The 14,980-nt window shown below is 44.4% G+C and overlaps 1 protein-coding gene and 1 long non-coding RNA gene across 7 annotated transcripts in view; one reads left to right on the top strand and one right to left on the bottom strand.

Moving 5' to 3' along the window:
- The window catches only part of CALCOCO2 (calcium binding and coiled-coil domain 2), a 33,548-nt gene that overhangs the window by 4,731 nt on the left and 13,837 nt on the right, over nucleotides 1-14,980 (top strand). For 2 of the 6 annotated variants that reach the window (XM_077971255.1, XM_077971253.1), the window contains exons 1-5: nucleotides 7,788-7,948; nucleotides 10,366-10,451; nucleotides 12,401-12,503; nucleotides 12,659-12,792; nucleotides 13,572-13,697. In XM_077971255.1, the coding sequence (XP_077827381.1) occupies nucleotides 7,864-7,948; nucleotides 10,366-10,451; nucleotides 12,401-12,503; nucleotides 12,659-12,792; nucleotides 13,572-13,697 (534 nt within the window). In that variant the 5' untranslated portion in view covers nucleotides 7,788-7,863. Of the gene's footprint in view, nucleotides 1-6,194; nucleotides 6,385-7,787; nucleotides 7,949-10,365; nucleotides 10,452-12,400; nucleotides 12,504-12,658; nucleotides 12,793-13,571; nucleotides 13,698-14,980 lie in introns of those variants that run through there. The other 4 variants (XM_077971254.1, XM_015119349.3, XM_077971258.1 and 1 more) reach the window with 2 other exon arrangements.
- LOC144335614 (uncharacterized) lies at nucleotides 6,194-14,793 on the bottom strand. Its single transcript, XR_013406564.1, has 4 exons — nucleotides 14,444-14,793; nucleotides 12,125-13,859; nucleotides 6,867-7,049; nucleotides 6,194-6,731 (listed from the first exon to the last, which is right to left on the bottom strand). It is a non-coding gene; the product is annotated as an uncharacterized LOC144335614 (long non-coding RNA).

Here is a 14,980-nt window from a genome sequence, read left to right as displayed (position 1 = left end):
ATGAAAAGAGCTAGAATTTCCTTTGACTATATACTCAAGCCTCAGAACGTGAGCTCTTTCGTGTTGTCTATATATGTGCTGTCCTTTCTTAAGCGTTCTGCTTATGAGCTAACTTAGATTGGTTGTTTTTCTTTTCTTTTTTTTTTTTTTTGAGATGAACTTTTTTGCTCTTGTCGCCCAGGCTGGAGTGCAATGGCGTAATCTCGGCCCACTGCAACCTCCGCCTCCTGGGTTCAAGTGATTCTCTTGCCTCAGCCTCCTGAGTAGCTTGGATTACAGGCGCCTACCACCACATCCGGCTAGTTTTTTTGTGTTTTTAGTAGAGACAGGGTTTCACCACGTTGGCCAGACTGGCCTCAAACTCCTTACCTCAAGTAATCCAGCCGCCTCGGCCTCCCAAAGTCCTGGGGTTACAGGTGTGAACCACCGCACATGGCTGGATTGGTTGTTTTTCTAGTAAGAAAGAGTACCAAGCCACCCCATGCCCTTAGCTCGTCTTGCCTTTCAGAGTAGCATCTATTTTCACAACAGCTTGCCAGTTTGAGTGTGTGTAAGGTAGGTAATGGAGTGTGAATTTGATGGGTTCTTAAGGAAATCAAATCTATGCCTTTTGGGTTTTTTTTTTGGCACCATGCCACTTGAACCAACCATGCCAGCTGAACCAGCCATACCAAGAAGTGATTTAGCACTTGAAGATTATCATCTCCTCACCCTATTTTAGAAAAGAGAAAACTGAGAAACAGCAGTTTTTCCAAGGTAACCAACAAATTAAGAGGGCTTAAAAAAATAAAACACACACACTCTTAGCCCCAGAGTCACCCTTACCATTGTTTACCTACAAAGCCGTTCCTTTTTTACTTTTTGATGAATGATGTGCATATCTTGTTAGTTCATTTATCCAACAAATACTTAATCAGTGGTTACTACACCTTAGGCATTGTGTTATGTATACAATGGTGATAGTGTTGTGAAGGAAAAGAAATGGGAGTAAGGTACTTGGGTTCATTGAGGGGCAGGTCCTGAAGTCACTCTTTTTCTTTTTTTCTTTTTTTTTTTTTTTTGAGACAGAGTTTTGCTCTTGTTGCCCAAGCTGGAGTGCAATGGTGAGATCTCAGCTCACTGCAACCTCCGCCTCCCAGGTTCAAGCTATTCTCCTCAGCCTTCCAAGTAGCTGGGATTACAGATGTGTGCCACCACTCCCAGCTAATTTTTTGTATTTTTAGTAGAAACGGGGTTTCACCATGTTAGCCAGCCAGGTCTTGAACTCCTGACCTCAGGTGATCTACCTGCCTTGGCCTCTCAAAGTGCTGGGATTACAGGCATGAGCTACTGCACCTAGCACTCTTATCTGAGTGTTCTTCATGATCCGCAAAGGACAGGTTAAGTAATTTTACATGCACAGATAAACTGGTTCTCCAGGCTTAGGACAGAGGGGATATGCTGGCCTCCATATGACAGTAGATCACTTGGAAATAAAGGATCTGCAAGCTGAGAAACCTCCCTGCCCACTCTCCCATAGCATCCAAGAGAAACCCTCATTGTACACAGGTAACAGTTTATTATAGGGAAAAGTCTTGACCTAGATTGGAATGTGACCTCTCCCCCATCTTTGAAAAACTCTTTTGAGCCAGGCGTGGTGGCTCACACCTGTAACCCCAGCACTTTGGGAGGCTGAAGTGGGTGGATCACCTGAGGTCAAGAGTTCAAGACCAGCCTGGCCAACATGGTGAAACCCCCTCTGTACTAAAAATACAAAAAATTAGCCGGGCATGGTGGCTTGCACCTATAGTCCCACCTACTCCGGAGGCTGAAGCAGGAGAATTGCTTGAACCCCGGAGGCGGAGGTTGCAGTGAGCTGAGATAGCGCCACTGCACCCCAGCCTGGGCAACAGAGCGAAACTCCATCTAAAAAAAAAAAAAAAAAAAAAATGGAAAGAAAAACTCTTTTGAGGTTTGAGGTTGAGGATGTGGCTAAACTGTGTCACAAACCAGAAAGTCAATGCATTTTTTTAGTTCCTTAACTCAATTTCAAGAACAGACAGTTTAGTCCTCCAAAGTCCCATTGCCTTCTTTATGAAAAAACTGACTACTGGGGAGTTGAAAGAGCAGGCCTGGTTGCTTAGACTTCAAAGTAAAACCAGTAAATAGATAGGATGGGGCTAGAAGAAGTATTATGGTTGTTTGGGGAGGTCTTGTTTTTTGGTTATCATACTTATTTATTTATTTATTTTTTTATTTCTATTTTTATTTTTTTTGAGACAGTCTGCTGTATCTCCCATACTGGAGTGCAGTGGCGCCATCTCGGCTAGGCTCACTGCAAGCTCTGCCTCCCGGATTCACGCCATTCTCCTGCCTCAGCCTCTTGAGTAGCTGGGACTACAGGCGCCCGCCACCACGCCCGGCTAATTTTTTGTATTTTTAGTAGAGACAGGGTTTCACCGTGTTAGCCAGGATGGTCTCGATCTGCTGACCTCGTGATCCGCCCGCCTCGGCCTCCCAAAGTGCTGGGATTACAGGCGTGAGCTACCGCGCCCGGCCTGTACTTACTTATTTTTAAAAATTATATATGTGGGCCGGGCGCGGTGGCTCAAGCCTGTAATCCCAGCACTTTGGGAGGCCGAGACGGGCGGATCACGAGGTCAGGAGATCGAGACCATCCTGGCTAACACGGTGAAACCCCGTCTCTACTAAAAAATACAAAAAACTAGCCGGGCGAGGTGGCGGGCGCCTGTAGTCCCAACTACTCGGGAGGCTGAGGCAGGAGAATGGCGTGAACCCGGGAGGCGGAGCTTGCAGTGAGCTGAGATCCGGCCACTGCACTCCAGCCTGGGCGGCAGAGCGACACTCCGTCTCAAAAAAAAAAAAAAAAAAAAAAAAAAAAATTATATATGTGCCAGCCGGGTGTGGTGGCTCACGCCTGTAATCCCAGCACTTTGGGAGGCCGAGGCCGGCGGATCACGAGGTCAGGAGATCGAGACCATCCTGGCTAACACAATGAAACCCCGTCTCTACTAAAAAATTAAAAAAATTAGCCGGGCGTGGTGGCGGGCGCCTGTAGTCCCAGCTACTCGGGAGTCTGAGGCAGAATGGCGTGAATCCGGGAGGTGGAGGCTGCAGTGAGCCGAGATCGCACCGCTGTACTCCAGCCTGGGGGACAGAGAGAGACTCCGTCTCAAAAAAAAAAAAAAAAAAAAAAAGAAAAAAAAATTACATGTGTGCCTGTATGTGTACAAAATCTTCCAGCTTATACCGATAGCTGAATTTATAAGATATTATATAGTATTTGCATGTGTATAGCCCTTTCTTCATCTTCTGTGTACAGCTGAAATATTTTTTTCATGTCCTAGTAAAACCCTAAATTGAGAATTATGGACTCATTAAATGTTAGACCAGCTAGTCATTTAGAAAACAGTGCATGTGATTTGTTTAAGGGGCAGGAAGTATTAGGTGTCAACAATTAAAAACACTTTGTTTCTTTTCTTTTTTTTTGAGATGGAGTCTCGCTCTGTGGCCCAGGCTGGAGCGCAGTGGCACAATCTCGGCTCACTGCAAGCTCTGCCTCCGGGGTTCATGCCATTCTCCTGCCTCAGCCTCCTGAGTAGCTGGGACTACAGGCACCCGCAATCACACCCAGCTAATATTTTGTGTTTTTAGCAGAGATGGGGTTTCACCGTATTAGCCAGGATGGTCTCAATCTCCTGACCTCATGATTCACCCGCCTGGGCCTCCCAAAGTGCTTGGATTATAGGCGTAAGCCACCGCGCCTGGCCCACTTTATTTTATGTACTCTTTTTGCCTCTAAAATGGTTTCTCTTTTTTTTCTTTTGTTTGTTGTTGTTGTTGTTGGCAGAGTCTCACTTTGTCCCCCAGGCTGGAGGGCAGTGGCATTATTTGGCCCACTGCACCCTCTGCCTCCTGGGTTCAAGCGATTCTCCTGCCTCAGCCTCCCAAGTAACTGGGATTACAGGCGCCTGCCATCACGCCGGAGTAATTTTCGTATTTTTAGTAGAGACGGGGTTTCACCATGTTGGCCAGATTGGTCTCAAACTCCTGACCTCAGGTGATCCACCCACCTCAGCCTCCCAAAGTGTTGAGATTACAGGTGTGAGCCACCGTGCCTGGCCTTTTTTTTTTCTTCTTTTTTCTTTCTTTTTTTTTTTTTTTTTTTTTTCGTGTGTGTGTGAGACAGAGTTTCACTCTTCTTGCCCAGGCTGGAGTGCAGTGACACGATTTTGGCTCACCGAAACCTCCGCTCCCAGGTTCAAGCAATTCTCCTGCCTCAGCCTCCCAGGTAGCTGGGATTGCAGGCATGTGCGACCATGCCTGGCTAATTTTGTATTTTTAGTAGAGACGGGGTTTCTCCGTCTTGGTCAAGCTGGTCTCGAACTCTTAACCTCAAGTGATCCACCTGCCTCGGCCTCCCACAGTGCTGGGACAGGTGTGAGCCACCACGCGTGGCCTTTTTTTTTTTTTTTTTTTTTTAATACAGTCCCACTATATTGTCCAGGCTGGACCTTAACTCCTGGGCTCAAGCAGTCCTCTCACCTCAGCCTCCTGAACAGCTAGGATTACAGGCATGCACCACCCTAATTTCCTATTTTGTTGTTGTTGTTGTTATTGTTTTGAGGCAGGGGCTTGCTCCCTTGCCCAGGCTGGAATGCAGTGGCACAATCTTGGCTCGCTGCAGCCTTGTCCTCCCAGGCTCAAACAATTCTCCCATTTCAGCCTCCCAAGTAACTGGGACTACAGGTGTGCACCACCACGCCCAGTTAATTTTTGTAGTTTTTTGTAGAGATGGGGTTTTGCCGTGTTGCCCAGCGTGGTCATGAACTCCTGGACTCAAAAGATCCACCTGCCTCTGCCTCCCCAAGTGCTGGGATTACAGGTGTGAGCCACTGCGCCCAGCCACAACTTTCCTATTCTTGATCACATTTTATGGGTACTGTAACCTAGAAAGGTGAAACACAGGGTATTATCCCCATGTATAGCTAGGGATCCAAATTTGTTTGCTGTCTTCCAAATGTGGGTTGTATTTTTCTGTTTCTTTGTTGTTACTCATGCTGTTTCCTTCACCTAGAATGCCCTCACTCAAAAACCCAGTTGTCAAAATCCTAATCCTCTTGGAGGGCTAATCTAAGATTCTTCTCATTCCCTGAAGTTTTCTTTATTTTCCTAAGCAGTTGCATCTCTCCCTCTTTTGAACCCCAGAGCATTTTGCACTTCTTATTCGATTCATTTGGCAGTCATTTTTATACTCATCTATTCTCTCAATTGGATTGAGACCCCTTTTAAGGTTGTACCAGGAAAAAAAACCCACAACTACAACAGTAATAACTATATAACTAACTATAACTGACGTCTCTTAAACCCTTTATGCAGACTCTGTGCTAAGTACTTTGTCATTCAACATGCATATACTTGGTGGGAAGTGCCTACAATGGCAGACACTGATTTAAGGGCTGGACATTTTACATTATTTCACTTATGCCTCACAAAAAACTAAATGGGATAGATGTTATTTTTAGCCCCATTTTACAGATGAGGAAACAAGCACAGAGCCCAGCAGATTAAATAAATTGCCCAATGCCACAAATTTAATAGGTGGTGAAACTGGAATTTGAACGCCAGCATTCTAATTTAGAACCCGTGCTTGTCACTACTGCATGTCAGATAATTTTCTCTCATTCCTTTCTTCTCATTCCCATCCCCAGGTCCTAGCAGAGGATCTTACATATGGAAGGTCCTGATAATTATAGGATAAATGGGATTGAATATAGAAGATGAAATCCAGAGAGATGGACTTTCCTAAAGTCATAGGGCTTGTTGGGATGAAAAATCTAGAATTTAAGATTCACAGTTCCCAGCTCAGGCTATTTTATCTATGCTGCCTTGTTTATTTAAGTCAGTTAGAGAAAGGGGAACCAAAGCAGCTATAAGCCTCTGTTCATGTGAGAGTTGTGGTGCCTGTGGTGAAGAAGTTAAAGATATTGTCAGAAAATTCTCGTAGCATAGGAAGTTGTGACTGAGATGGCTCAAAGTGAAACAGAAAGCAAGTTGTGTAATCTCAGTATTTGTCAGGATTTTGCTTTTCCTGGCTTGCTTTGCACAGAATGTTCTCTGGATGAAAGCCCAGAAATCGCCAACATTTCAGACAATGCTTTCTGAGCCTTACTCTATTCCACATTTCATAACAGGATCCCTACCATGGAGAAGACCATCGAAGATCCCCCCACATCAGCTGTCTTGCTGGATCACTGTCATTTCTCTCAGGTCATCTTTAACAGTGTGGAGAAGTTCTACATCCCTGGAGGGGACGTCACATGTCGTTATACCTTCACCCAGAATTTCATCCCTCGTCAAAAGGATTGGATTGGCATCTTTAGAGTAAGTGATTAATTTAGTACCAAGTGATCAGAAACTAGAGGTGATTCTTAGTTACCTGACTGTGTGACTCTCTTTGTATTATAAGCATTTTGTATAATATGTGTGGGCAATTTTTAAATTCTAGTCAAGCTCCACAGCACTTCTCTCTTCACACACTCGTGTGCTGTGGGACTCAAGTTTTCATTTCAGTGTCAAGCTAAAATAAGATGGCAAATCATGTAATCCTCAAATTTTGTTTTCTGGGTTTTTTTTTTTGAAATAGAGTCTTGCTCTGTCACTTAGGCTGGAGTGCAATGGCATGATCTCAGCTCACTGCAACCTCCACCTCCCGGGTTGAAGCAGTTCTCCTGCCTCAGCATCCCGAGTAGCTGAGATTACAGGCACCTGCCACCACATCTGGTTAATTTTTGTATTTTTAGTGGAGATGGAGTTTCAGCATGTTAGCCAGGCTGGTCTCAAACTCCTGACCTCAGGTGATCTGCCTGCCTCAGCCTCCCAAAGCTCTGGGATTACAGGTGTGAGCCACCATGCCTATCCTTATTATGCTGTCAAACACCAAATGTAAATGCTTTCTTGTTGTTGTTGAGATAGGGTCTTGCTCTGTCTCTCAGGCTGGAGTGTAGTTCACTGCAGCCCCAACCTCCCAGGCTCAGTGATCCTCCCACCTCAGCCTTCTCAGTAGCTGGGACTGCAGGTGTGCAGAACAATGCCTAACTGATTTCTTTCTTTTTTTTTTTTTTTTTTTTGAGACGGAGTCTCACTTATTGCCCGGCTGAAGTACAGTGGCGCAGTCTCGGCTCACTGCAACCCAACCTCCCGGGTTCAAGCTATTCTCCTGCCTCAGCCTCCAGAGTAGCTGGGATTATAGGCGAATGCCACCACACCCTGCTAATTTTTGTATTTTTAGTAGAGACCAGGTTTCACCATGTTGGCCAGGCTGGTCTCGAACTCCTGACCTTGTGATCTGCCCGCCTCAGCCTCCCAAATTAAATGCTTTTTAAATGATCCTATTTTGAAATATTTATGTATGACTTGACTGAGATGGTTGACCTCATATGTCACTTCTGAGAGTAAACATTACTTCCTTACTTGGTATGGTGTTTAGTTTGTTTTGATACAAATACCATAAATCTGGAAAGGATATTGAGGATATTGGCATTCTGTGTTCAAAAAGTTTATTCCTGAATAAGTGCGTCTGACTACTTTATGATGATTTCCAAGGTTATGAGCTCCCTTAGTGACCTCTTCCAGTGTCTGATCACCCCATCAGTTCAAGTACAGAATGGTATTTTTAAGTTTTAATTAGCTTACTCTCTATGTCCCCTTCGCTCTCCCATCCGTGTCTTTCTCTCTCATACATCTCACATACACCATAATGACAAATCTTCCTATTTCCAGAGACAGGAAATAAAGGTCAAATTTTAAGTAATGTATACTGCCAACTCCCAATGTCAGTGACCTTTGGTTTGACACCTCAGTATGTCATGTGCCTATTTGCCAGTGCTGTTCATCCTGAAATCAGACACCGTTCTCAACTGCACTCAGAAGGAGCTGTTGCTTATTTATATCCTTCATTGAATTCCTTTGCCTTTATTGTTTGGAACATCAAACTTATTGATGAGCAATTTAAGCTGGAGGTAGCAAGACTGGTGTTTGGAGATAGGGATAGTGGCCAACAGCAGGACGCTGGCAAGTGTCGTGACAGCTCTTGAGACTGCAGAGTATTGAGTCATCAGACTAAAAGGTGTGCCAACACACCAGAGTGTTTTCTGTCTTAGAAAGAAGATGGTAGTTGCTTTTCTTCTTCCTCATATGTAGCAAAGCATATAGGTCACATTGCCTGGTAAGAGTTTTCCACAATGGAGCTATAGCTTCACTGTCTAGTACTGCGGCTACTAGCCATGTGTGGCTGTTAAGCACTTGAAATGTGGTTAGTGTGACTAAGTAACTGGATTTTATTTTATTTTATTTATTTATTTATTTATTTAGAGACAGAGTTTCGTTCTGTTGCCCAGGCTGGAGTGCAATGGCGTGATCACGGCTTACCGCAACCTCCGCCTCTCAGGTTCAAGCGATTCTCCTGCCTCAGCCTCCTGAGTAGCTGGGATTACAGGCATGTGCCACCATGCCTGGCTAATTTTGTATTTTTAGTAGAGACAGGGTTTCTCCATGTTGGTCAGGCTGGTCTTGAACTCCCAACCTCAGGTGATCCACCTGCCTCGGCCTCCTAAAGTGCTGGGATTACAGGTGTGAGCCACCGCACCAGGCCCAAGTAACTGGATTTTAAATTTTACTTAATGTTAATTAAAGTTTAAATAGCTTCATGTGGCTAGTGGCTATCATTGGTTAATGCAGGTACAGATCATGAAAAAGAGAATGATTCAGAAATTACTTACCAGACTTTAAAATGTCGTTTATAACGTCTTTTTTGTTTTTGTTTTTGGAACATCGTTATATTTCTGTTTTGCTTAGACTTAGCAACCACCAGTAAAGACTTCACCATATACCATATGAAAATCTTGGGGTTTTTTTTTTTTTTTTAAGATGGAGTTTTGCTCTTGTCACCCAGGCTGGAGTGCAATGACACGATCTTGGCTCACTACAACCTCCACCTCCCTGGTTCAAGCAATTCTCCTGCCTCAGCCTCCCAAGTAGCTGAGATTACAGGCACCCCGCCTCCCCGGTTCAAGCAATTCTGCTGCCTCAGCCTCCTGGGTAGCTGGGATTACAGGGCCCCACCACCATGCCCGGCTAATTTTTGTATTTTTAGTAGAGATGGGGTTTCACCACGTTGGCCAGGCTGGTCTCGAACTCCTGACCTCATGTGATCCACCTACCTCAGCCTCCCAAAGTGCTGGGATTACAGGCGTGAGCTACCGCGCCTGGCCAATCTTGGGCTTTTTAAAAACAAATGTTTAAAAATATTTTGACCAGGTGTGGTGGCTCACTCCTGTAGTCCCAGGAGGGAGGCCAAGGCAGACGGATCACTTGAGGTCAGGAGTTCAAGACCAGCCTGGCCAACATGGTAAAACCCCATCTCTACTAAAAATACAAAAATGAGTCAGGTGTGGTGGCACCCACCTGTAGTCCCAGCTACTCAGGAGGCTGAGGCAGGAGAATTGCTTGAACCCAAGAGGCAGAGGTTGCAGTGAACCAAGATTGTGCCACTGCACTCCAGCCTGGGCAATAGAGTGAGACTCCATCTCAAAAAAAAATTTTTTTTAATGTGTCTATATTTGGAATACTTCATACATTTCAGAGGTATTACCATATCCCAATAAATAAATAATTGTTAAGCTAAAGAAGGGCTTCTAATGTCCATTGTCCATAAAGGTATTGACTTGAATGCCTACCCTGAGGACATGCTTTGCTAGGCCTTTGTTGAGGATGTGTATGTGTGTGTGTGTGTGTGTATTGCCTAATTAAATCCTCACAGTGGGCCGGGTGCAGTGACTCATTCCTGTAATCCCAGCACTTTAGGAAGCCGAGGCAGGTGGATCACCTGAGCTAGGGAGTTCAAGACCAACCAGACCAACATGGAGAAACCCTGTCTCTACTAAAAATACAAAATTAGCCAGGCATGGTGGCACATACCTGTAATCCCAGCTACTTGGGAGGCTGAGGCAGGAGAATCACTTGAACCCGGGAGGTGGAGGTTGTGAGCCAAGGTCATGCAATTGCACTCCAGCCTGGGCAACACAGCAAGACTCCGTCTAAAATATAAAAAAAGAAAAATTCTCACAGTGCAGTAGCCCCCTGAGGTGGGTAGTAGTATCTCTTGGGCGTACGTAAGTAAAATGAATATCTTTGAGAGATGGTGACTTTCCCAAGGCCTCACAGTGAATAAGCCGTGAAGCAGGTTTGGCTCCCAAACCTCTGCTTTTTCTCCTCTACTCTGCTGAATTCCTTTGAGTAACAGATAGTAAATTAGAGAACGAAGAGTTGACTGTAAAGTTTCGTCCTTCACATCTCACCTCAAACGCTCTCCCCAGTGTTCTTTCAGTGTAGTCTTAATTGGACTATTCAACTCCTCATCACCCCCAGACACTGGTAGTATCTGGCACCAGGTAGGTACTCAGTAAATCTTTTTATTTTTTATGTATTTTTAAAAATTTATTTTAAGACAGTCTCGTTCTCTTCACCCAGGCTGGAGTGCAGAGGTGCAATCTGGGCTCACTGCAGCCTCTACCTCCTGGGTTCCAGTGATTCTCATGCCTCAGCCACTGAGTAGCTGGGATTACAGGCATGCACCACTGTGCCCCGCCAGTAAATGTTTTTAATACGTACAAATACATTACATCTTCTCTATAGTGAAAGTCACCACCAATGATGGAGCCTAAAGCAGGAAGTAGTCTGCTTTCCTTCCCTCAGTGTATAATCCTATGTTTCATACTCTCCTTGACTTGGGCATTTAAATGTTTCCAAGACAAACTGGAACAAGGACTACTCAAATGGAGGAGCCAGGGACAGACATTGCAGGTGGCTAGAAGTTGTTTCCCTGTTCCAAGGCAGCAATAATTCTTAGGTCTTCCCAATGATATTTCGGTCACAGTGCATTAAGAAGCTCCAGGATGTGAATGAGGACTCCATAAAATTCCTGCTTCCTGTACCACCACAGGCTGCAGTGGCTCTGAGATGCTTACAGCAGTGGGGTGTGTATTAATGAGACTCTAAAACATGCCCTAGGATGTTCTGATGAGTTTTTGGTATAGCCTTTTCCACCCTGCTTTGATTCCTTAATATATAAAAATGGGATTTATTTTTAGTTCTCTTCTTACTGAGCTCAGGCAGGGTCAAAATATGGCAATAAATGTAATTTTGCTTCTCATTTGCTGAGTGTTGTCCCCTTGAAGACACAATAGCTGGCTTTCTATTCTCTGGTGTGCTTTTATTTTCTAGATAAGATTTGAGCAATCTTTTACCCCCTTCACATTTGTGAGAATATTTTCCACTTAGCCAGCTTTCTGCTCTGAGGCATGTTTTGCTGCATCTTTATGTCTTATGATTTATTGTATTCAATACCTAGAAGAGGCCTTTATGACTACCAGATTGTTGTTAATATCTTTATTGCCAAAAAGCCATCATTAAGCATGCATGAAGAAAAACAGTAAAGAAAAAAAATTGTATAGACCTGGAATCTCTTATCTGGTGCCTCATAATCTAAGAACCCTGTTCTCCCTCTGCCCCCAAAACAGACATTATAAAGAAGAATGGAGTTTTTTTTTTAATGCAGTAGGTTGATATATGACAGGGCTTAATTGGACATAATAGAGGTCACACCAATAGAGAGGGCAGGTCAGAAGTGATTTCTGATTTAGAAGCCCAAAGAACACCATTGTAAGAGGATCAGGGTTCCTATTCCCAGAACTTTCCCCTTAAATCAGTCTCAGCTCTATCTCTGACTTGTAGATAGAATTTTTGGAGCTTTTCTCCTGGGTGGTGAGGAGCTAGTTTTCAAATCTTTCCAAGACTTGTATTTTGAGCTGTGTATGTGCACCCCAATTTTTGGTTATATCAGACGTTTTCCCATATGTAGTTATCATAAGTGAAAAATAAAATAAAAAATTAAAAAAGATTTGAGCCCTGGTGTGAGAATCTTGTCATAATGAACTCATTCTATTATATTTTATTTTTTCTTTTTTTGGAAACGGAGTCTCACTCTGTCACCCGGGCTGGAGTGCAATGGTGCAATCTCGGCTCACTGCAACCTCCACCTCCTGGGTTCAAGCAATTCTCCTGCCTCAACCTCCTGAGTAGCTGGGATTACAGGCGCACATCACCACGCCTGCCTTATTTTTTGTATTTTAGTGGAGACGGGGTTTCACCATGTTGCCCAGGCTAGTCTTGAACTATTGAGCTCAGGCAATCCACCCGCCTTGGCCTCCCAAAGTGCTGCCACACCCGGCCTATATTTTCAATATATACAAATAAAAAGTGATTTTAAGAAGATGTAGCCCAATTAGGATTTTCCCCACACCCCTTTCAGGTACTAAATAAGAACTTCTTGTCATTGCAGGTGGGATGGAAGACAGTCCGTGAGTATTACACCTTCATGTGGGTTACTTTGCCCAGTGACCTAAACAACAAATCAGCTAAACAGCAGGAAGTCCAATTCAAAGGTGAGAAAAATACTGGATCAAAGGTGTTGAAGACAGTAGCCAAGACTAATTAATTCCCTTCAGCTTGAGCTTTCTGGGGCAGATGAAAAGACTTCCAGAATTTTACTTTTCTGAATAGATCTTATTTTGGATTAAAACTTATGTTGTGTTTTCAGCTTACTACCTGCCCAAGGATGATGAGTATTACCAGTTCTGCTATGTGGATCAGGATGGCGTGGTCCGGGGAGCAAGTATTCCTTTCCAGTTCCGTCCAGAAAATGAGGAAGACATCCTGGTTGTTACCACTCAGGTTTATAAAACTTCTCACCTCAATCCCTTACTGCTGTTATGAGTAGCAATGTAGGATAGGGTGGAATTTGAGTTAATAAGGCTTTATTGAATATCTAACGGTATCGTTGGAAAAAATGCATATAGTACTCATGCGGACTCACTAAGGAATGACTTAGGAATGTTAACAAGAATCATAACAATAGGTGATTTCTTCCTTTTCTAAAACTTCTTTAACTCAGCTGGCATTCAGTTATTCTTTTAACTTTTCCAGTTGTTTAATTTTTGTCATCTACACATCTTATCACCATGGTAAATGTAAAAGCTCCTTTGAGGAGAGAAGCACCAAATATTTTTATCTCTTTCAGTTCTGGCCTACAGCCTGTCTGTCATACATGAGTATTAGATTCATTTTCTTACTTCATCATTTAACAGGACACCTACTCTTCATCCAGCACTACGGTAGGCACTGGGAACACAATGAAGAATCAGTTGAAACACTGTCCTTGGCCTCAAGGAGCTAAGTCCATTGGGAGAGACAAGCAATATGGTCTGCAAGAAGAAGCTACATTCTTGTGTCAATTTTCCTTTTAACTTTTAATGGCTTTTTTTTGGTATTGCTGCAGTTATAAAGACATACCTCTGTTATACCCTTACCTAGGTATTAAGGAGCAGCCCCCATTTGGGGTACGTAGATGTCACTGCAGTGAATGGCAATCAGCCAGTCCCTCACCATCCTAACCTATGGGAATTTTCTGCTAGAGGGACTTGGAATATAGTTTATGGAATGTTCTTTTGTAGGGAGAGGTAGAAGAGATTGAGCAGCACAACAAGGAGCTTTGCAAAGAAAACCAGGAGCTGAAGGATAGCTGTGTCAGCCTCCAGAAGCAGAACTCAGACATGCAGGCTGAGCTCCAAAAGAAGCAGGTATGGCTGCTGGTTATAGGTGACCTTGGACCATGGAGATCAGAATTGGATGGTGCCTCATATCCAGCACCATATTCTGTTTTGCCTGTGATCTCACCCTCTTATACCAGTATCTTTGAACGGGCATTAGTTTTGTTTGTTTGTCTGAAATGGAGTCTCACTCTGTCACCCAAGCTGGAGTGCAAGGGTGCGATCTTGGCTCACTGCAACGCCCGCCTCCCAGGTTCAAGAGATTCTCCTGCCTCAGCCTCCCGAGTAGCTGGGATTACAGGTAATCGCCACCACACCCAGCCAATTTTTATATTTTTGTAGAGACAGAGTTTTACCATGTTGGCCAGGCTGGTCTCAAACTCCTGGCCTCAGGTGATCCACCCGCCTCGGTTTCCCAAAGTGCTGGGATTATAGGCATGAGCCACCTTCCCCAGCTGAATATCTCCTTTTAATTGTTTATATGTTGAAATGGTATTTTAGCTACATTGGGTTAAATATACTATCATTTGGCTAGGTGCAGTGACTCACACCTGTAATTCCAGCACTTTGGGAGGCTGAGTCAGGTGGATCACAAGGTAAGGAGTTTGAGACCAGCCTGGCCAAGATGGTGAAACCCTGTCTCTACTAAAAATACAAAAATTAGCCAAGCATGCTGGTAGGTGCCTGTAATCCAAGCTACTCAGGAGGCTGAGGCAGGAGAACTGCTCAAACCTGGGAGGCGGAAGTTGCAGTGAGCCAAGATCACACCCCTGCACTCTGGCCTGGGTGACAGAGCAAGACTCCGTCTCAAGAAAAGATTAGGCCGGGCGCGGTGGCTCAAGCCTGTAATCCCAGCACTTTGGGAGGCCGAGACGGGCGGATCACAAGGTCAGGAGATCGAGACCATCCTGGCACGGTGAAACCCCGTCTCTACTAAAAAAAAATACAAAAACCTAGCCGGGCGAGGTGGCGGGCGCCTGTAGTCCCAGCTACTCAGGAGGCTGAGGCAGGAGAATGGCGTGAACCCGGGAGGCGGAGCTTGCAGTGAGCTGAGATCCGGCCACTGCACTCCAGGCTGGGCGACAAAGCAAGACTCTGTCTTAACAAAAAAAAAAAAAAAAGAAAAGATTAGCCAGGCATGGTGTCATGCGCCTGTAATCCCAGCTACTCAGGAGGCTGAGGCAAGATAATTGCTTGAACCTGGGAGGCAGAGGTTGCAGTGAGCCAAGATCACACCACTGCACTCCAGCCTGGGCAACAGAGCAAGACTTTATCTCAAAACAATAAAATAAATAAAATAAAATAAAGTAAGA

This window comes from Macaca mulatta, chromosome 16, assembly GCF_049350105.2.
Source record: "Macaca mulatta isolate MMU2019108-1 chromosome 16, T2T-MMU8v2.0, whole genome shotgun sequence".
Taxonomy (NCBI): Eukaryota; Metazoa; Chordata; class Mammalia; order Primates; family Cercopithecidae; genus Macaca; species Macaca mulatta.
Note: the sequence above shows the minus strand (reverse complement) of the source record. Positions and strands in the feature narration are given on the sequence as shown.